The sequence below is a fragment of the Rhinopithecus bieti genome, unplaced genomic scaffold (assembly GCF_001698545.2).
Source record: "Rhinopithecus bieti isolate Rb0 unplaced genomic scaffold, ASM169854v2 scaffold_13451, whole genome shotgun sequence".
Taxonomy (NCBI): domain Eukaryota; kingdom Metazoa; phylum Chordata; class Mammalia; order Primates; family Cercopithecidae; genus Rhinopithecus; species Rhinopithecus bieti.
This window is the reverse complement of record NW_016807504.1, coordinates 557072-575188: the sequence shown is the minus strand read 5'-3', so window position 1 is coordinate 575188 and position 18117 is coordinate 557072. Positions and strand designations below refer to the sequence as shown.

General features: G+C 33.1%; 1 protein-coding gene across 4 annotated transcripts in view; it reads right to left on the bottom strand.

Moving 5' to 3' along the window:
- Nucleotides 1-18117, bottom strand: part of ROBO1 (roundabout guidance receptor 1) — a 417122-nt gene that overhangs the window by 70360 nt on the left and 328645 nt on the right. For all 4 annotated transcript variants that reach the window (XM_017882348.1, XM_017882350.1, XM_017882349.1 and 1 more), the window contains exons 8-10: nt 14680-14804; nt 12082-12253; nt 1813-2018 (exon numbers count right to left, since the gene is read on the bottom strand). In XM_017882348.1, coding sequence (XP_017737837.1) covers nt 1813-2018; nt 12082-12253; nt 14680-14804 — 503 coding nt within the window. The remainder of the gene's footprint in view (nt 1-1812; nt 2019-12081; nt 12254-14679; nt 14805-18117) is intronic.

The following is an 18117-nucleotide window of genomic DNA, read 5'->3' as shown; positions in this document are numbered from 1 at the left end:
CTAATGGTAGAATAAGAAATATTTAATTGCATTAGCATATATTATCATCAGTCTCAGGGACAATAATTCCTAAGGTAAGGCATACAACTCTTCAAATTCAAAGCATTAATATTTATTGCTAAAATATATCTTTATGTTTAATAAGTCATATAATAAGGCTGATAAAGCTTAACCAATGGCTATTCTTGCCTTCATATTTTATCAGTTATACCTATATGGATATATGAGATCAACAGAAAAAGGATGGGAATCACAGAATTTTTTCTTAAAAGATTGACTTTCCCGGGTTTTAAAACCTGTAACTTACGGCAGTGTAAGAAGTACAAAGCCAAACTCGAGTTGGAATGAACACTCTCGCTCCCCTTTAAAAACTGACTGACAGAGAGCAAACAGGTCACATGTTCAATTGTGAAATCAGCAGCAGCAGAATAAACCCATCTACTTCTGCTCAAGCTAATAACTGTCTTCAAGTAACATCTGATAAAGAAACAATGTTGTCATCTTGCTCTGGCAATGCAATAAACAAGTCACAAAGTAGCACAACATATTAACCATTGTGGCACTTAAAGTGAACTGTGATGCGGATCCCGTACTCCAAAGGAACCACCCACACTAGGAAATCAAGCAACAGAAAGTTATGTTTATTGCTGTCAGGACCATTCTTTGATATGCCTCAGGAGCTGGTCTGATCTTGACCTAAAAAAAGAAGAAAATGAAAACAATAAANGGAATGAACACTCTCGCTCCCCTTTAAAAACTGACTGACAGAGAGCAAACAGGTCACATGTTCAATTGTGAAATCAGCAGCAGCAGAATAAACCCATCTACTTCTGCTCAAGCTAATAACTGTCTTCAAGTAACATCTGATAAAGAAACAATGTTGTCATCTTGCTCTGGCAATGCAATAAACAAGTCACAAAGTAGCACAACATATTAACCATTGTGGCACTTAAAGTGAACTGTGATGCGGATCCCGTACTCCAAAGGAACCACCCACACTAGGAAATCAAGCAACAGAAAGTTATGTTTATTGCTGTCAGGACCATTCTTTGATATGCCTCAGGAGCTGGTCTGATCTTGACCTAAAAAAAGAAGAAAAATGAAAACAATAAAGTCCTGAAAGAGCAGGCATGGGATGTCATGTCCTGAAAGAGCAGGCATGGGATGTCATGTCCTGAAAGAGCAGGCATGGGATGTCATGCCCTGAAAGAGCAGGCATGGGATGGCATGCCCTGAAAGAGCAGGCATGGGATGGCATGCCCTGTGAAAGTAAATCCTTAAATGATTCCTACAAACCTGTGGGTTTTCCATCATTTAGCATTCTGATTTGAATTGTACACTCGGTGTGTACATGACTTTATGGCTTTTGTTGCATATATAGTTTTGCCATTGCAAAATGATGAAACAAATACTTACAATAGAACAACTATCGAAGTATAGTTGCACATAAAATGATACAGGGAAAGATCTTAAAAGATGCCTTATGGAAGGACTACATCATACCACTACTTTGAAGACATTTATTCTCTCACAAACCCTCAACTAGTTTCCTCGGTAGGTTCTCAGAAATCCTTTTTTTTTCTTCTCCTCCATATAATCTTAAATTACCTGCTATGGACTAAATTATGAGTTAAATCATCTCAAACATATACAATGAAATATCTGAAAAAAATAAAACATCAAATTAAACATATATTACTACTCTTCATTTAACATTTCATTCACTGCAAAGTTTGAAATTTCGATGCCAGTTGTTGGAGGCAGAAACAAAGTGAAACAAAACAGGAGACCCCAGGTACCATTCAAAGGTACCTTAGCATAGCGGATCTGCAGCGCTCCGTTCTCCAACTGTTTGATTCGAGAGTCTTGGGTTGAAACGAGGACTCCATCCTTTCTCCACAGAATTGTGGGCACTGGACTGCCTGTGGCCACACAGCTGAGGACTAAAGTGCCATCCACAGCTACAGTCTGATTCACGGGACCTTGTCGAATAACCGGGGGAGGCCGATCTGCAATCACTGCCAGAAGAAACAACAGGAAATAGATTTCTGCAACTGGAAGCAATTTTCTAATCATCCAAGCAACAGCAGTTGCTCTAGGCTTTGAAACAAACTAAAGATAATTAAACACGTAATTAAAGGAGGAGACAAGCATTATTCAAAATGCATTTACAGGATACACTGATTCAGAATATTAAAAGGAGATACAATGTGCTACGTTCGAATGACCAGCCACTCAGTGAGCTGGCTGCATTGTCAAGAGGCCTATTTAAAGAGCTCAGGAATTCGGAGTGTGGATGGTGAAGTAGATACAGAGTTGTGATAATGGTATACTGTACTTTTTAAACTTAAAAATATGAAAAAACACAACATAACAAAAAAATAAACCATTCCTCTCAAGGAAACATATGAGAGAAATTTTAATAAATGAAGCAAAGCCAAACTAACATTTCCTAACTGTTTTTACAACAGAAAAAAAGAAACATGATACCATATCAGCATGTTTAACAATTTTGGATCCAAAAAACTGCATTGGAGTTTCATAATTTAATAAATCAGTATGATTGAGTTCCCTGTGTCTTTTTATCTTGTAATTCTTTCTATTACAATATACATGGGAGAAAATTACTCAATTGTAATGAATTCAAAGAAACTGGAAAATTGCCCAAATACATTGTTGGTTGGCTGATCCAAAGAGACAAGTCAAAATGATGTTCTAACTTGGCAAATACCGTGCTTCTCTACTGGGTTTAATAGGATTGGGAACGTGCCTCTGCTAACTCCGTTACCTTAGATAATAGTTATAATGTACTACGGAAAATAACGAGAGGCAATTTTATTATGTGTAAATACAATTATCCCTATGATTACATGAAAAAAGTCTAAAATCTAAAACCTTTATCTGGCATGAAGTCCTTTGTAGGGGAAAACACAGAACAACTGTGTTGGAACTAGAATAAATCCTACACCGAAGAGGCGTTCCCATCCCCTGATTTAGGCAATTTATATGAAACTACGGTTTGTTTTTTTTTTAAGGACTTAAAAACTAAATTTCAGAAATTTTCTTTAATTAATCAACTTGAAAATTCTGGATGTTAATGAAAAATTTTTTAAAGACACGAATGTACAAAGAAAGATTCTAAGTTGCCTGGTTAAAGAAAACTGGTTGCCAGAGTAACTAAATTTTGGAGGCAATAATTTTCAAAGCTGGATCTGTCATGTTCGAAGTTTTATGCATCAAAGATTTCCACAAGCTGAAGTCACACTTCAATTTGTTTCTCATTTGTCATGCAATAAATATTAGTTTTGTGCATGCAAACTAAAGAAAAAGAAAAGAAAAGATAAACAGGAAAGCAATGGAGTGCATTTCCACTCTAATCTTCCAATTCTCTTCTATGTCTTGTTTACTAGGGTGAAGTTTGCAATACCAAGGGGTGAATTAGAAGGCTAGAGTTTGAAACTTGGCAGGAGTATTCTTTACAACTGATTATAATTAAGTCTAATAGAAGGATGGTTTAAATTTGATAGTCTTACCATATTTAGAAACAATCCAATATCTGGGAATATATTTAATGTTCTTTATCCTTACAGTTCTTTGATATTTGTATTTTATTTAGTGTCATCCACACCTCCCCATTCCATCCCAACCCAGTTATTGATGTCATTGTTTCTATATAATTTACAATACAATGCATACTTAACAAAAATAAAGCAATAAAAGAAAAGGATCAGCTCTAGCATCTACCATATGTCTTTGGGCAAGTTCCTTAGATTCTCTAAGCCTCAGTTTTGTATTGTTTTAAATCCACAAACTAAGCATAATAATATGTTTTTCTAAATAGCTCAGGAAGGGCATTGTTATGCATAGTTACATGGAACAGATAAGCGAGTGCTTGGCTAACTGCAAAAGGCTGACATATATATGTACTGTAGTATCGCTAGTGTCCTCTTTGGTAAAACAACAACAACAAACTATTATGCAAATCAGAGAGGAAAGATTTGTCCAGGCACTGGGGCTCACGCCTGTAATCTAGCACTTTGGGTGGCGAAGGAAGGTGGATTGCTTCAGCCTAGGAGTTCAAAACCAGTCTGGGTAACATGGCAAAACCCCATCTCCACACACAGAAGAAATTAACCAGCCACGGTGGCGTGCACCTGTAGTCCCAGCAACTTCAGAGACTGAGGTGGGAGGATCACCCGAGCCCAGGAGGTTTAAACTGCAGTGGTGGGCTTTGATCAGGCCACTGCACTCCAGCCTGGGTGACAGAGTGAGACCCTGTCTCAAAAAAAAAAAAAAAAAAAAAGAAGAGAAATGTTTAGAGTACATTAAAGCAATCTGATGTTTTCAGGTAGAGAAGCTCAAGTTTTGATGTCATGAAGTAGAATAAAATACTCGTAAACTGTTTACACTTACAGACACGAAAGAATGTACTGCATTTATGAGTCAAACCTTAATTTAGAATGAGACAAACCTCATATTCAGGTCTAGGATCTTCTACTAGAATTATTAGATTGAATTATCCAGAAGTAAAATAGGAAGTGTTTAAGAATCAGCAATGTTTAACAAAGGATTAAATGCAATGACTTTGGAGTCAGAAAATGTTAGTGCCATACAATGGAAATGTTCCATATCTACTCTCTCCAATATATTAGCCAATAGCTCCAAGTAGCTAGAGTAATTGAGGAACTGGATATGCAATTTTATTTCATTTTAAGTAATTTAAATTGAAATTTAAATAGCCCCATATGGTAAGTAGCTACCTTATTGGAGATGTAAACATGTTAGTTCTGCTATTTATCATTGTAATCTGGGTACACATCTTCACATTCACTGCCTCAGATTCCTCACTGGTAAAATATGGTTAGATTTGAAATTGTTCATATGTGAAAAGTTGCTAGTATAGTGCCTGGCCCTATGTAAGCTTATCCTATAACTTGTTATTAGTCACAGTAGCTCATTATTGTCAGTATAAAATAATAGTGGTGGAGGTAGTGATGGTATAAGCAGTGTAACAGGTACAACAGGTGGTGTAAACCTGCTGCAATATTTATATATTATAAAATATATAAAATAAAATATATTATATAATACATAAGTTATATATAATATGTAATATATATTATATATATATTTTACAGCAGGGTTATACAAGTTTGTAAAAGTTTAGTTATCTTTTCCCCACATTTAATGAAAGACTTCAAAATCCCTCCAAAATAAGGGTATATAATCAGATTATAGTAATTTGTCACCTCAAAGTAATGATCATGAAGTCTATGGCAAATCACTTTTCTAAATAAAATATAACACTCTATGCACTATGTATCTATGAATTTTGCGAGATGAATACAAATGACTTTAAATTTTATACATTATGTAGTAATCATTAACTTTGTTTTCTTACATTCTAATATTATAATAAAGAGAAGAAAGATGTTCAGTTAAATAGAAGACATGAATTTGTATGTTTCTGAGTCAAATGCTATTAGAAATAGACCACAGCTACAGTCAACACAACATTTTAAAGGCAGCTGCTACTTCCGTGCTTCATGTTTTATTCTGCCTTTGTCTTTGCTCTGTTTGCAAACAGTAAAGAAGGTCAAGAAGCTAAAGACAAACAGTATCCCCAAAGTACTCTGCCTACTAGCCATCCTCTGGACTTGCTAATGTATAAATATTGCTATTTCCAGCACTGGCAATAATTCTAGTTTTACCCATGAAGAATGAGACCACAGTGTTAAGTTGTTTTCACAATATCAATAAGCTCCAAAATAAAGCAAACAAAACTTTAAAAACAGTGTAAAAACAGCAAACACAAAATCACCTTAAAACCCCCCGAGTGTGCAGGGTGAAACGGAACACTTACTGTTGAACTGGCTAGGAGGGATGAATCCCAAATTCACAGATATTTAGAGATTTTGTTTTTTATAGCTTAATAAAAGGTCTACCCATGATCTAGTCTCACAAATACAAGCAATTTGTGATAATGCCATGCCAGTTGGCACATAAAAACCTTTGCTTTAAATTGTAAAAACTGGTGATATTTGAGACTACTTTAGCACAGCTTTCTAAAATCTTTTTTAATGTATACCTATATATAAGTTGCTTTACAAAGTTGCAATTATTAATGTATGTGCCATTCTATGTTCTAATGTCTCTATATATTGGTTATAGCAGTCATTATCAAATTCACTGTATGGCTTTCACAATCATTATTTAATGGTTGTAATGTACTTAAGACATTATAAAAATATTTTATGTCATTCTAGCTTATTGGAGCCAGTACTCTACAGGGGTAAGAGTTTGAGTTTTGAGAGAGACAATCCCAGTGTTGAATTCTCACTTAACCAAAAGCTAGTTGTTCTTCCTTTTTTCTTTGTTTCCTCCACTCATTAAAAAAAAAATCTACTGAGCATTTGCCACATGAGAGATCTTGGTTGGATACCAGCAAGCATTGGACTAGAGAGACACAGGTCCTGCCTTCATGGAATTTCATGTCTTATGAAGAACATAGGAAAATAAACAGAACACAAAAAAGTATAGGATGCAATCTATGTATGTATTGCAGGGGCTGGAGGATAGAACCTGAATTTGAAGAGTTAGGGAATGCTTCTTGAAGGAAATGAAGTTTCACGTTGGTGGAAACAACGTGCAGAAGACTCAAGATGGAGAAGCATGGCAAGCACAATGATTAGAGCACGTGAGCAACACAGTATTCAGAACTGAACCTGCAGTGGGGCAGATAACGAATGGTAAAGCCATTAAGGAATATACACTTATCCTGAGAACACTAGAAAAGAAAATAATGAAACTGATGTTTTAACAAATTCCTCCAGAACTTCTTGAAATTCAAAGACATCTACAAAAATCCTAGCCAACACTGTATCTGGTGGTAAAATATTAAATTATTTCCCCCAATGTTAGGATCAAGAAAAATATATCCATTATTGCCAATTCTGCTCACGATATTGGAGGTCAGAGGCAATGTAGGACAAGTAAAAGAAATAAAAGGTGTAAATATTGAAAGAAAGACGTAAAACTTTTTATGTGCAGCTGACACATTTTGTACATAAAAATTTCAGAATAATCTACCTACAAACTATTAAAAATGAGTGAATTTAGCAAAGTTGCTGGACACAAGATTAATATAAAAAAGTCAATTGTACATTCAAGCACTTGCCTCATACAATTCAACAATAAAATTATATTATTATAATTTTATTCCTATATATTAAAGATAATATATATGATTTTTGATGTGACTGTGTATATATTTTTGATATGACTGCATGTGTATACATATATAAATATATATATTCATCAAAATCATGAAACACCTTAAAATATCTGCAAAGCCTTTACTCTTGAAACTCCAAACCATTGCTGAGAGAAATTAAAGACCTAAATAATTGAGAGATATTTGTAGGATATATACTGATTCCCTGAATTGACTCAGATTAAGATGTTAATTCTTAAGTTATTCAACAATTTAAATAAAATCAAAATTAAATATTCAGATTTTTTGTTTGCTTAGGGAGTGGGTGTGTACATGTGCTTTTCACAAGTTTATTTTAAAATTTGTAAGAAAATGTTGATGATCTTCAATAGCAAACCCAAAACAAGAAAAGAAAGGTGGAGACTTTTNAAAAAAAAAAAAAAAAAAAGAAGAGAAATGTTTAGAGTACATTAAAGCAATCTGATGTTTTCAGGTAGAGAAGCTCAAGTTTTTGATGTCATGAAGTAGAATAAAATACTCGTAAACTGTTTACACTTACAGACACGAAAGAATGTACTGCATTTATGAGTCAAACCTTAATTTAGAATGAGACAAACCTCATATTCAGGTCTAGGATCTTCTACTAGAATTATTAGATTGAATTATCCAGAAGTAAAATAGGAAGTGTTTAAGAATCAGCAATGTTTAACAAAGGATTAAATGCAATGACTTTGGAGTCAGAAAATGTTAGTGCCATACAATGGAAATGTTCCATATCTACTCTCTCCAATATATTAGCCAATAGCTCCAAGTAGCTAGAGTAATTGAGGAACTGGATATGCAATTTTATTTCATTTTAAGTAATTTAAATTGAAATTTAAATAGCCCCATATGGTAAGTAGCTACCTTATTGGAGATGTAAACATGTTAGTTCTGCTATTTATCATTGTAATCTGGGTACACATCTTCACATTCACTGCCTCAGATTCCTCACTGGTAAAATATGGTTAGATTTGAAATTGTTCATATGTGAAAAGTTGCTAGTATAGTGCCTGGCCCTATGTAAGCTTATCCTATAACTTGTTATTAGTCACAGTAGCTCATTATTGTCAGTATAAAAATAATAGTGGTGGAGGTAGTGATGGTATAAGCAGTGTAACAGGTACAACAGGTGGTGTAAACCTGCTGCAATATTTATATATTATAAAATATATAAAATAAAATATATTATATAATACATAAGTTATATATAATATGTAATATATATTATATATATATTTTACAGCAGGGTTATACAAGTTTGTAAAGTTTAGTTATCTTTTCCCCACATTTAATGAAAGACTTCAAAATCCCTCCAAAATAAGGGTATATAATCAGATTATAGTAATTTGTCACCTCAAAGTAATGATCATGAAGTCTATGGCAAATCACTTTTCTAAATAAAATATAACACTCTATGCACTATGTATCTATGAATTTTGCGAGATGAATACAAATGACTTTAAATTTTATACATTATGTAGTAATCATTAACTTTGTTTTCTTACATTCTAATATTATAATAAAGAGAAGAAAGATGTTCAGTTAAATAGAAGACATGAATTTGTATGTTTCTGAGTCAAATGCTATTAGAAATAGACCACAGCTACAGTCAACACAACATTTTAAAGGCAGCTGCTACTTCCGTGCTTCATGTTTTATTCTGCCTTTGTCTTTGCTCTGTTTGCAAACAGTAAAGAAGGTCAAGAAGCTAAAGACAAACAGTATCCCCAAAGTACTCTGCCTACTAGCCATCCTCTGGACTTGCTAATGTATAAATATTGCTATTTCCAGCACTGGCAATAATTCTAGTTTTACCCATGAAGAATGAGACCACAGTGTTAAGTTGTTTTCACAATATCAATAAGCTCCAAAATAAAGCAAACAAAACTTTAAAACAGTGTAAAACAGCAAACACAAAATCACCTTAAAACCCCCCGAGTGTGCAGGGTGAAACGGAACACTTACTGTTGAACTGGCTAGGAGGGATGAATCCCAAATTCACAGATATTTAGAGATTTTGTTTTTTATAGCTTAATAAAAGGTCTACCCATGATCTAGTCTCACAAATACAAGCAATTTGTGATAATGCCATGCCAGTTGGCACATAAAACCTTTGCTTTAAATTGTAAAACTGGTGATATTTGAGACTACTTTAGCACAGCTTTCTAAAATCTTTTTTAATGTATACCTATATATAAGTTGCTTTACAAAGTTGCAATTATTAATGTATGTGCCATTCTATGTTCTAATGTCTCTATATATTGGTTATAGCAGTCATTATCAAATTCACTGTATGGCTTTCACAATCATTATTTAATGGTTGTAATGTACTTAAGACATTATAAAATATTTTATGTCATTCTAGCTTATTGGAGCCAGTACTCTACAGGGGTAAGAGTTTGAGTTTTGAGAGAGACAATCCCAGTGTTGAATTCTCACTTAACCAAAAGCTAGTTGTTCTTCCTTTTTTCTTTGTTTCCTCCACTCATTAAAAAAAAAATCTACTGAGCATTTGCCACATGAGAGATCTTGGTTGGATACCAGCAAGCATTGGACTAGAGAGACACAGGTCCTGCCTTCATGGAATTTCATGTCTTATGAAGAACATAGGAAAATAAACAGAACACAAAAAAGTATAGGATGCAATCTATGTATGTATTGCAGGGGCTGGAGGATAGAACCTGAATTTGAAGAGTTAGGGAATGCTTCTTGAAGGAAATGAAGTTTCACGTTGGTGGAAACAACGTGCAGAAGACTCAAGATGGAGAAGCATGGCAAGCACAATGATTAGAGCACGTGAGCAACACAGTATTCAGAACTGAACCTGCAGTGGGGCAGATAACGAATGGTAAAGCCATTAAGGAATATACACTTATCCTGAGAACACTAGAAAAGAAAATAATGAAACTGATGTTTTAACAAATTCCTCCAGAACTTCTTGAAATTCAAAGACATCTACAAAATCCTAGCCAACACTGTATCTGGTGGTAAAATATTAAATTATTTCCCCAATGTTAGGATCAAGAAAATATATCCATTATTGCCAATTCTGCTCACGATATTGGAGGTCAGAGGCAATGTAGGACAAGTAAAAGAAATAAAAGGTGTAAATATTGAAAGAAAGACGTAAAACTTTTATGTGCAGCTGACACATTTTGTACATAAAATTTCAGAATAATCTACCTACAAACTATTAAAATGAGTGAATTTAGCAAAGTTGCTGGACACAAGATTAATATAAAAAAGTCAATTGTACATTCAAGCACTTGCCTCATACAATTCAACAATAAAATTATATTATTATAATTTTATTCCTATATATTAAAGATAATATATATGATTTTGATGTGACTGTGTATATATTTTGATATGACTGCATGTGTATACATATATAAATATATATATTCATCAAAATCATGAAACACCTTAAAATATCTGCAAAGCCTTTACTCTTGAAACTCCAAACCATTGCTGAGAGAAATTAAAGACCTAAATAATTGAGAGATATTTGTAGGATATATACTGATTCCCTGAATTGACTCAGATTAAGATGTTAATTCTTAAGTTATTCAACAATTTAAATAAAATCAAAATTAAATATTCAGATTTTTTGTTTGCTTAGGGAGTGGGTGTGTACATGTGCTTTTCACAAGTTTATTTTAAAATTTGTAAGAAAATGTTGATGATCTTCAATAGCAAACCCAAAACAAGAAAAGAAAGGTGGAGACTTTTACTACCAGTTTTTAAGACTTAGAATAAAGCTACAATAATTAACAACATATGGGCTGGGCGTGGTGGCTCATACCTGTAATCCTAGCATTTTGGGTGGCATCAAATAGAATAAATAGACCAGAAATAGGCCTACAAATCTATGTTTATCGGAACTGTGACAAGATGCCACTGCAATTCAGGGGAGGAACGATAGTCTTTCCAGTAAGTTATGCCGGAATTATCAGTTTTCATATGGGGGAAATGAAAAGAATTTTGACTTTGAACTCATACCATATACAAAAATTAACTCAAGATAGATCAAAAATTTGCATCTCAAAGGTGTAAATAATAAAACTTCTAGAAGAAGACATAGAATAATATTTTCATGGCCTCAAAGTAGGACAGAACAGTAAAAGCACTAATCATAAAAAAATTGGTTTTCAGCAAAATTAATTACTTAATCCCTAAAACCATCAGTAAGAGAATGACCAGGAAGAAATATTTCCTATATATATATAGAGAGAGAATAAAACATATTTATGTGTATTTTTTTCTTCTTCTTTCATCTTCTTCTTCTCAAATTATCACTACTGTCCATCTTACAGTTTGGAGATTTTGTTCAGCACTGTGTCTTTATAATAGGTTTGGCATTAATCGAGCGTGTTTAGGGGAGTTGACAGAATAAAATCACATTAAAGAAAACTTGTTCATTATTGTAAGTAGTGAGCTATTAGATTTTGGACTTATGACCTAAAAATTCATCTTATCTCCCAAATTATAGAGGAAAGAGAAGAGATGGCAATTTACACTAAGATATTACAAAATATTTTTTTGTTTTCCAAAACATAGATATATTCCTATATGCAGCCATTTAGTACAAACTTCTCCTTAGATAATTGCTATGTTTTTATGAATCTGACTGAATGCTACGAATTTATCATACATTTAGGTTAAAATAAGAATAATTTTGAATTTATTGTATCAACACTCTCTTAGGTTTTACACTAAAATGGCCATAAAAAGGTATAAAGTTGGGAATAAATATATCTACGGGCACCCTCTTTGGATCCTAAGCCAAACTTGGACATCTTGAAATAAAATGTGTTACACGTTACCATCTGTAACTTCCAAATACGCCTTTGTGATGATGCTTCCCGCAACATTTAAAGTCTGGCAGATGTAATAACCAACATCAGATCGCTGGACATTAGTAATTGTGAGGTCACCAGTCTGGGAGACTGAAAACCGGCTGGATGACTGTGGTGGCTGATACGAGAAGAGTAGATTCTAGAACCCAGAAATTGGGATGGAGGAAAATAAAAATAGGTTGTTAGGTTCCAGTATTTTGGCATTTATACATTTACATTTAAAAACATACATATAAAAGTATACATACACATATGCATATTTATCTCTATACATACACATGCAAAAATGAGCTAAATATGCTTCATGCTTCCATCACATGCCCACATATATACACGTCCATGCACGTAAATATCTACATATGTACACATATACACATACAATGTTTAATAATCTAACCTCGTATAGGGTCATTTGAAAATTTAAGTAACTCTCAAGATTGATATATATGTTTCTATCTGTTTTTAAGCAATACTAGATATGTAAGAACAGTAACTATCATTATAGTAAAAAATGTTGACCTATTTAGCAAAACGAAGACAAAAGTCTTGCTTCACCTATATATGACTACTAGGATTATTAATCCTAAAACCTTTACTATATTCAAGAATTAAAATGTAAACAAATTCTGACAAATTAAAATCAAGGATACGATACCATTTTGGCACCACAATGAGCATTTCTGTTAGCTATCCATTGTAAAAGTTCAGTCACCTGTACCAAACTTTTAACACATATCTTGTTTTTCTTGTTAATTGGTGAGAATATCTGTTATGGATTTTCTAAAATTCATGTTGAATTTAATTAAAAGATCACGCTTTTAGAGTTAGTGTATATGTCACATAAAATAACGGATCATGTTATTGAATTTCATGAAATAAAAAATAGTAACATTTTCCCTACCACAACAAAATTAATTCTTTTAAAAGTTTTGGTGCCTTTTAATATACATTATTTTATAAAGGTTTAACTACTATTCCATGGATATATGTCCAATGACAACATTTTAGGGAAAAGTGAGTTGGAATATTGAACAAAACCTAAATTATTTGGAAATTTGATCCAATGTTTAAATAACTTACATGAACCATCAAAATATTACTCCTTTAAGAAGACATTCCAGTGGATTTACTATTACTGCTCCAAAGATTCCTTCTAAAATGCACTAAAATTCTTCCTGCCCTATTGAAATATTTCATTCTTTCTTGTCTATAATTTGATTTCAGCAAATTTAGTTCTTTGAGGCCAAATGGAATGTGTTAGAACCTACCAAGTTACTAGAATTCAAATAAGGGCCTATATACCATAATCAAATCAATATTTGGCTACCAAAGTGGAAGAAAAGGTGAACTTGATAGCATTCCCTACCAAATAGTAAATGCAGTCAGTAAATGACTCGTTTTTTATAAGAACACATTAGAAGCAAGACCATGAAACAAACACCCACGATTGATTCAAGCAAAATAAAACAAGGTCAGGAATAAGTGCTAAAAATGAATGAGAATTGTTTATTTATACATATCAGAAACAAGTAGAGGGAAACGCTCTGCTTTATATACTTATTTTCTGAGACAGTGTCTCGCTCTTTCACCCAGGCTGGAGTGCAGTGACGCAATCACAGCTCACTGCAGTCTCTACCTCAGGGACTCCGGTGATCCTCCTGCCCCAGCCTCCAGAGGAGCTGGGACTAGAAACACTCACCACCACGCCCCACTAGTTGTTTATTTTTAATGTTTTGTACAGATGAGGGCTCACTATATTGCCTAGGCTAGTCTCAAACTCCTGAGGTCAAGTGATCCTCCTGCCTGAGCCTCCCAAAGTGCTGAGATTACAAGCATGAGTCACTGTGCCCAGTCACGTTTTTGTTTTACTGAAGAAGGCTAATCATTAAGAGATGAGACAAAAAGATATTTTAAACTCTTCTAAGATTTCCTGTTTATTAAACTGAAGTCCAATAATGAACTTAAGAGTTTAAAAGAGTATAAATTTCTGTATTTCAGTTTCCATACATATACAAAATTGAAGTTCATAAAAGAGAGTTAGATTTTATAGCAAATGTTGACTGCATGTGATAGTTTTCAACACATTTGAATATAACAAATTATATTTAACACACCATCTCTGTTAAAGATAATTTCATATAGGTTAATGATTCAGAAGGCAGTTCAGACTCCTGAAGCTTTCAGATAAATCACTGAATAATTATCATCTGTTTTATATATATAAATTTTAATATATAATTCCAGATACCTGAATAATACAAATAATAATTAATTGGATAATATTGAGAAAAAAGTGTTTTCTTTTAATGTGGCCGAGCTACAAATAAAGGTAAACTTTATATACTACCTTGTGTACCAAAACTAGGCAGAGAAAATTGCTTTCAGAATTCAAGCAGTAAAGAAAATGTTGTCTTCCTTCTCATTGCTAAAATGTTCTGGGCACTCAGGGACTTCCCAGTTCTCTTAACGTGACAGCTGCATGACTAAGTAATATGTTGGTTTCTCTTCTCATACATTGTGGCAACCATCTTTGCTGATTTAAAAAAAATTAGGAAAAGGGTGTACCTGACTCCCCTCTCTCCTCCAAAAAATAGCTGGTTGAGGATTTCCAGTTGCTTCACACTGAAAAGTTACAGTCCGTCCCAAGGCAACAACCTGGTCACGGGGTTTCACGACAAAATGTGGAGGTTCTAAAGGACATGAAACAAATTACACTGAATTAAAAGCACGTAGTTATTGTCCTAATTGAGACAATCACTTATATTCTAAGTGCTGCTGTTATTTTATACAGCATGTTATGTAAAACAGTAATGATATACCAATTCTTGTCCTTAATTTGAAACTAAAATGTTAAGTTCATGGTTAGAGAATGAAACCGAGTTGTTATATGAAGTTTTTTATTACCTGACCTTCTAAGATTAACCCACATATTGAAAAGAATTCTAAAGCTACAATTTGACCCTATACATTCTAAGTATACCTGAATTTTTTATGAATAAATATTATCTTTTCTCCTTTAGAGCTGCTTAAAGGTGAATGAGTTTTAATCATACACACAAGGATCTCCTGATGCAGGAAGGTCTTAAAATTACTGTAACTCAAAATCTCCTGAAATGCTACCATGCAAATTATAACCATTTAAAATCTTCAGTCCAATTATTTGAATAGAAATGAATTTAAAGCAAGAGTGGAGTGAAATGCCTCTTTCATTGACATAGGCAAGGGCATGTTCAAACAGAATATATATGGAAATGAGGGCAAATTTGAAACATCTGCTCATCCTGACATTATACATACTGCCGGCTTTGTCCAAACTGTTTGATTTAGACCGATTTAAATGGCTACTTCATCCAGCAGTAAATAGTGTCAGAAAATTGTGTCAATTACATTGAATACAATGGTAGCTGAAAACGTTAGGTGTGCTGATGGAGTCACTTCTGGAAAAAAAAAAAGGTATTTGCTTTTGGGCTGAGCTTTGGGCTTGGAAAAATGTGCACAGAATGTAAATCTTTTTACCTACTGTTTACACTTTTCAAATCCATTTCTTATCAGCTGTCTGAAACACCTAATTATTCTCCTCTCTTGTCTCAGTTTCAATTGAAGTGCACAAATGCTTCAAGCGACATTTAATAGTTTCTGCAGGACAGGGTTTGTCTGCTCTACTTTTTAAGACTTTTACACTATTTCTAACCTTCTCTTTAAAAGTATGTTGAGTTACTTAAATCAATCACTTAGGGAAACTCCTTAATGTGAATACGAATCAAATTATATTCACATTATGTTCACAAATGTCAGCAGTCTGCTCACAAGAGTATAATTTCTTTGCTAATGAAGGTCAGTATTGGAAAAGATACTTTTCTTTGACTTACAATTTCTTGGTCAGTTGCATCTAATATGCAGATATATGTAAAATATATTTTAATATATATAAAATGTATAAAGTTATAGATTTTATAAATTTTATAATTTAATAAAATAGCTAAATGTCCCTAAATCTGGCGTATTTGAATTTACAGCATAAAGAAATGTTAAAAGCTACTTATATATGCATATTAAAACATGTATATATTTCAAATATAAAGCCCCTTTAAAAAAAAAGTACATGTAAAACGACTTGATGATTGCATGGTGGCAAAATTGAAGAAAGTAATTAGAACTCCTAGCTTCTAGATTAGTGTTCCTTTTTCTATACTCTTTTTTTTTTAAATTGAGGTTTAGTAGAAATTATAACATTTGACTAGAAAATTATAGGAGACCTGAAAAATCAGGTCAAAGGCTTTCAAACATCCTCTAACTTATAGGGAAGAAAATACAAAGTTAGGAAACATAGTTTAAGTTCAATTTGGTAACACTGAAGTTCTAGCTTATAATTTTTTTAAAACTGTGATTGTAATTGAATGGCTTACTCATGAATTTAGCAAACACTATCATTACCCAGGTATAATAATAGGCAAGTGCATCACTGCTCAGGGATTTTCCTCCAGCACAAATCCATACAGGAGCATTCTATTCCTTAATCAAGGGCTGGAATAATTGATGTCAAAATCAGACCAAGAAATTGAAAGGATTGACTGGATAATAAACTAAATTCAGACTGGAGTTTGGTTTGCTTCAGCAAAAGAAATCCAAGTGATTAATTAGATGAGGGGGAGAATATGACTTTCCAATATGCAAGGAATTTGAGTAGGAAAATATAAATGTTCAAACCACTTAGTTAAGTAAAAAACTTCGGGTGGTCTCTTTCCTAAATCTCAGAAGCATGTTTAAGAATGTGTGCCAGAATCTATGTTTCTTTTATAAAATGCCAGTTCTCCCCAAACCTCAAAGACTTACTTGAGAACAAGGAATACAAACCCTTATGCTAACTACATTCATCCTGAAGCAATCCTTCCACACAGGATATTTGCCTGGAAACAAATTTACTGTATTTTGTAGGCATATTCTGAAGCCAACATCAACAGTGACATCAGCCACAAGATATGTCTTAGAAACATAACTTTTAAAAACCCTCTTCTACATGTGTTTTTAAGTATCAGTTGTAGTAGATGTATCTCTAAGAAAAAAAATTTAATGACCTAAATATGCTTCTATCTATCCATCTGTCATTGTTATCTATCTATTTAGAGTGAGAAGGTCATTCATTAAATGTGCCCACTTAATGTTTATGATGAAAGTTTGGAATGTTTTTTGAAAGCTACAATTTTAATTTAAATTTGCCGTAATCAAAAATACGTAATCATGTTACCAAGATCATTTATGTTCAGGGATGAAAATTTGGAAAATTAGACAAAAGGGAAGAAGAGAAAACCTACCCATACATCTGCCACAGAAATTGGGTCATACTAATAAAAAATCATTTTAAGGACTGTTTAATAAACAATAAGCAAATTACCTTTAATTACTGAACCAATCTCAGTTGTTTTAAATTTAGATTATTTCTAATTTTCACTGTTAAAAATAATGGTAATATTAACATCCTTCTGACAAGTATAATCAAAATTAGTTGCGAGCTGTAGAGTTACAAGGTCTGAAAATAGGCAAAGATCCAGGATGTATTAACAAGTATAGCTAAACCATGCTCAGGAATGTTTTGAATCAGCTAATACTTTCACTCACAGTCTACAAATAGCTTTTTCTCCCAACCTCACAAACATCGAGCATTAACATCTTTGCCAAACTAACAACAGATTCTCCTCCTAATTAACAATTTTCGATTCGAAATGTTAAACATTTTTCTTCACACTACCTTGTCATTGGTATCTGATTTGTTGTGGATATTGTGCTCATGAACTCAGATTTTCTTTCTGATTTCTAAGAACTGTTGATAGGCTACAATTTCAGCCATTTCTCCTATATGTTGCAAATATATTTTCCCATTTTATTAATAGTCTTTCTAGTCTATTTAGGTATTTTTGTTATTGTATCAATAAAATTATACAATATAGATTATATAATACATAATAAATTATATAAATATTCAACTTAATTATCATCCTGTGCTTT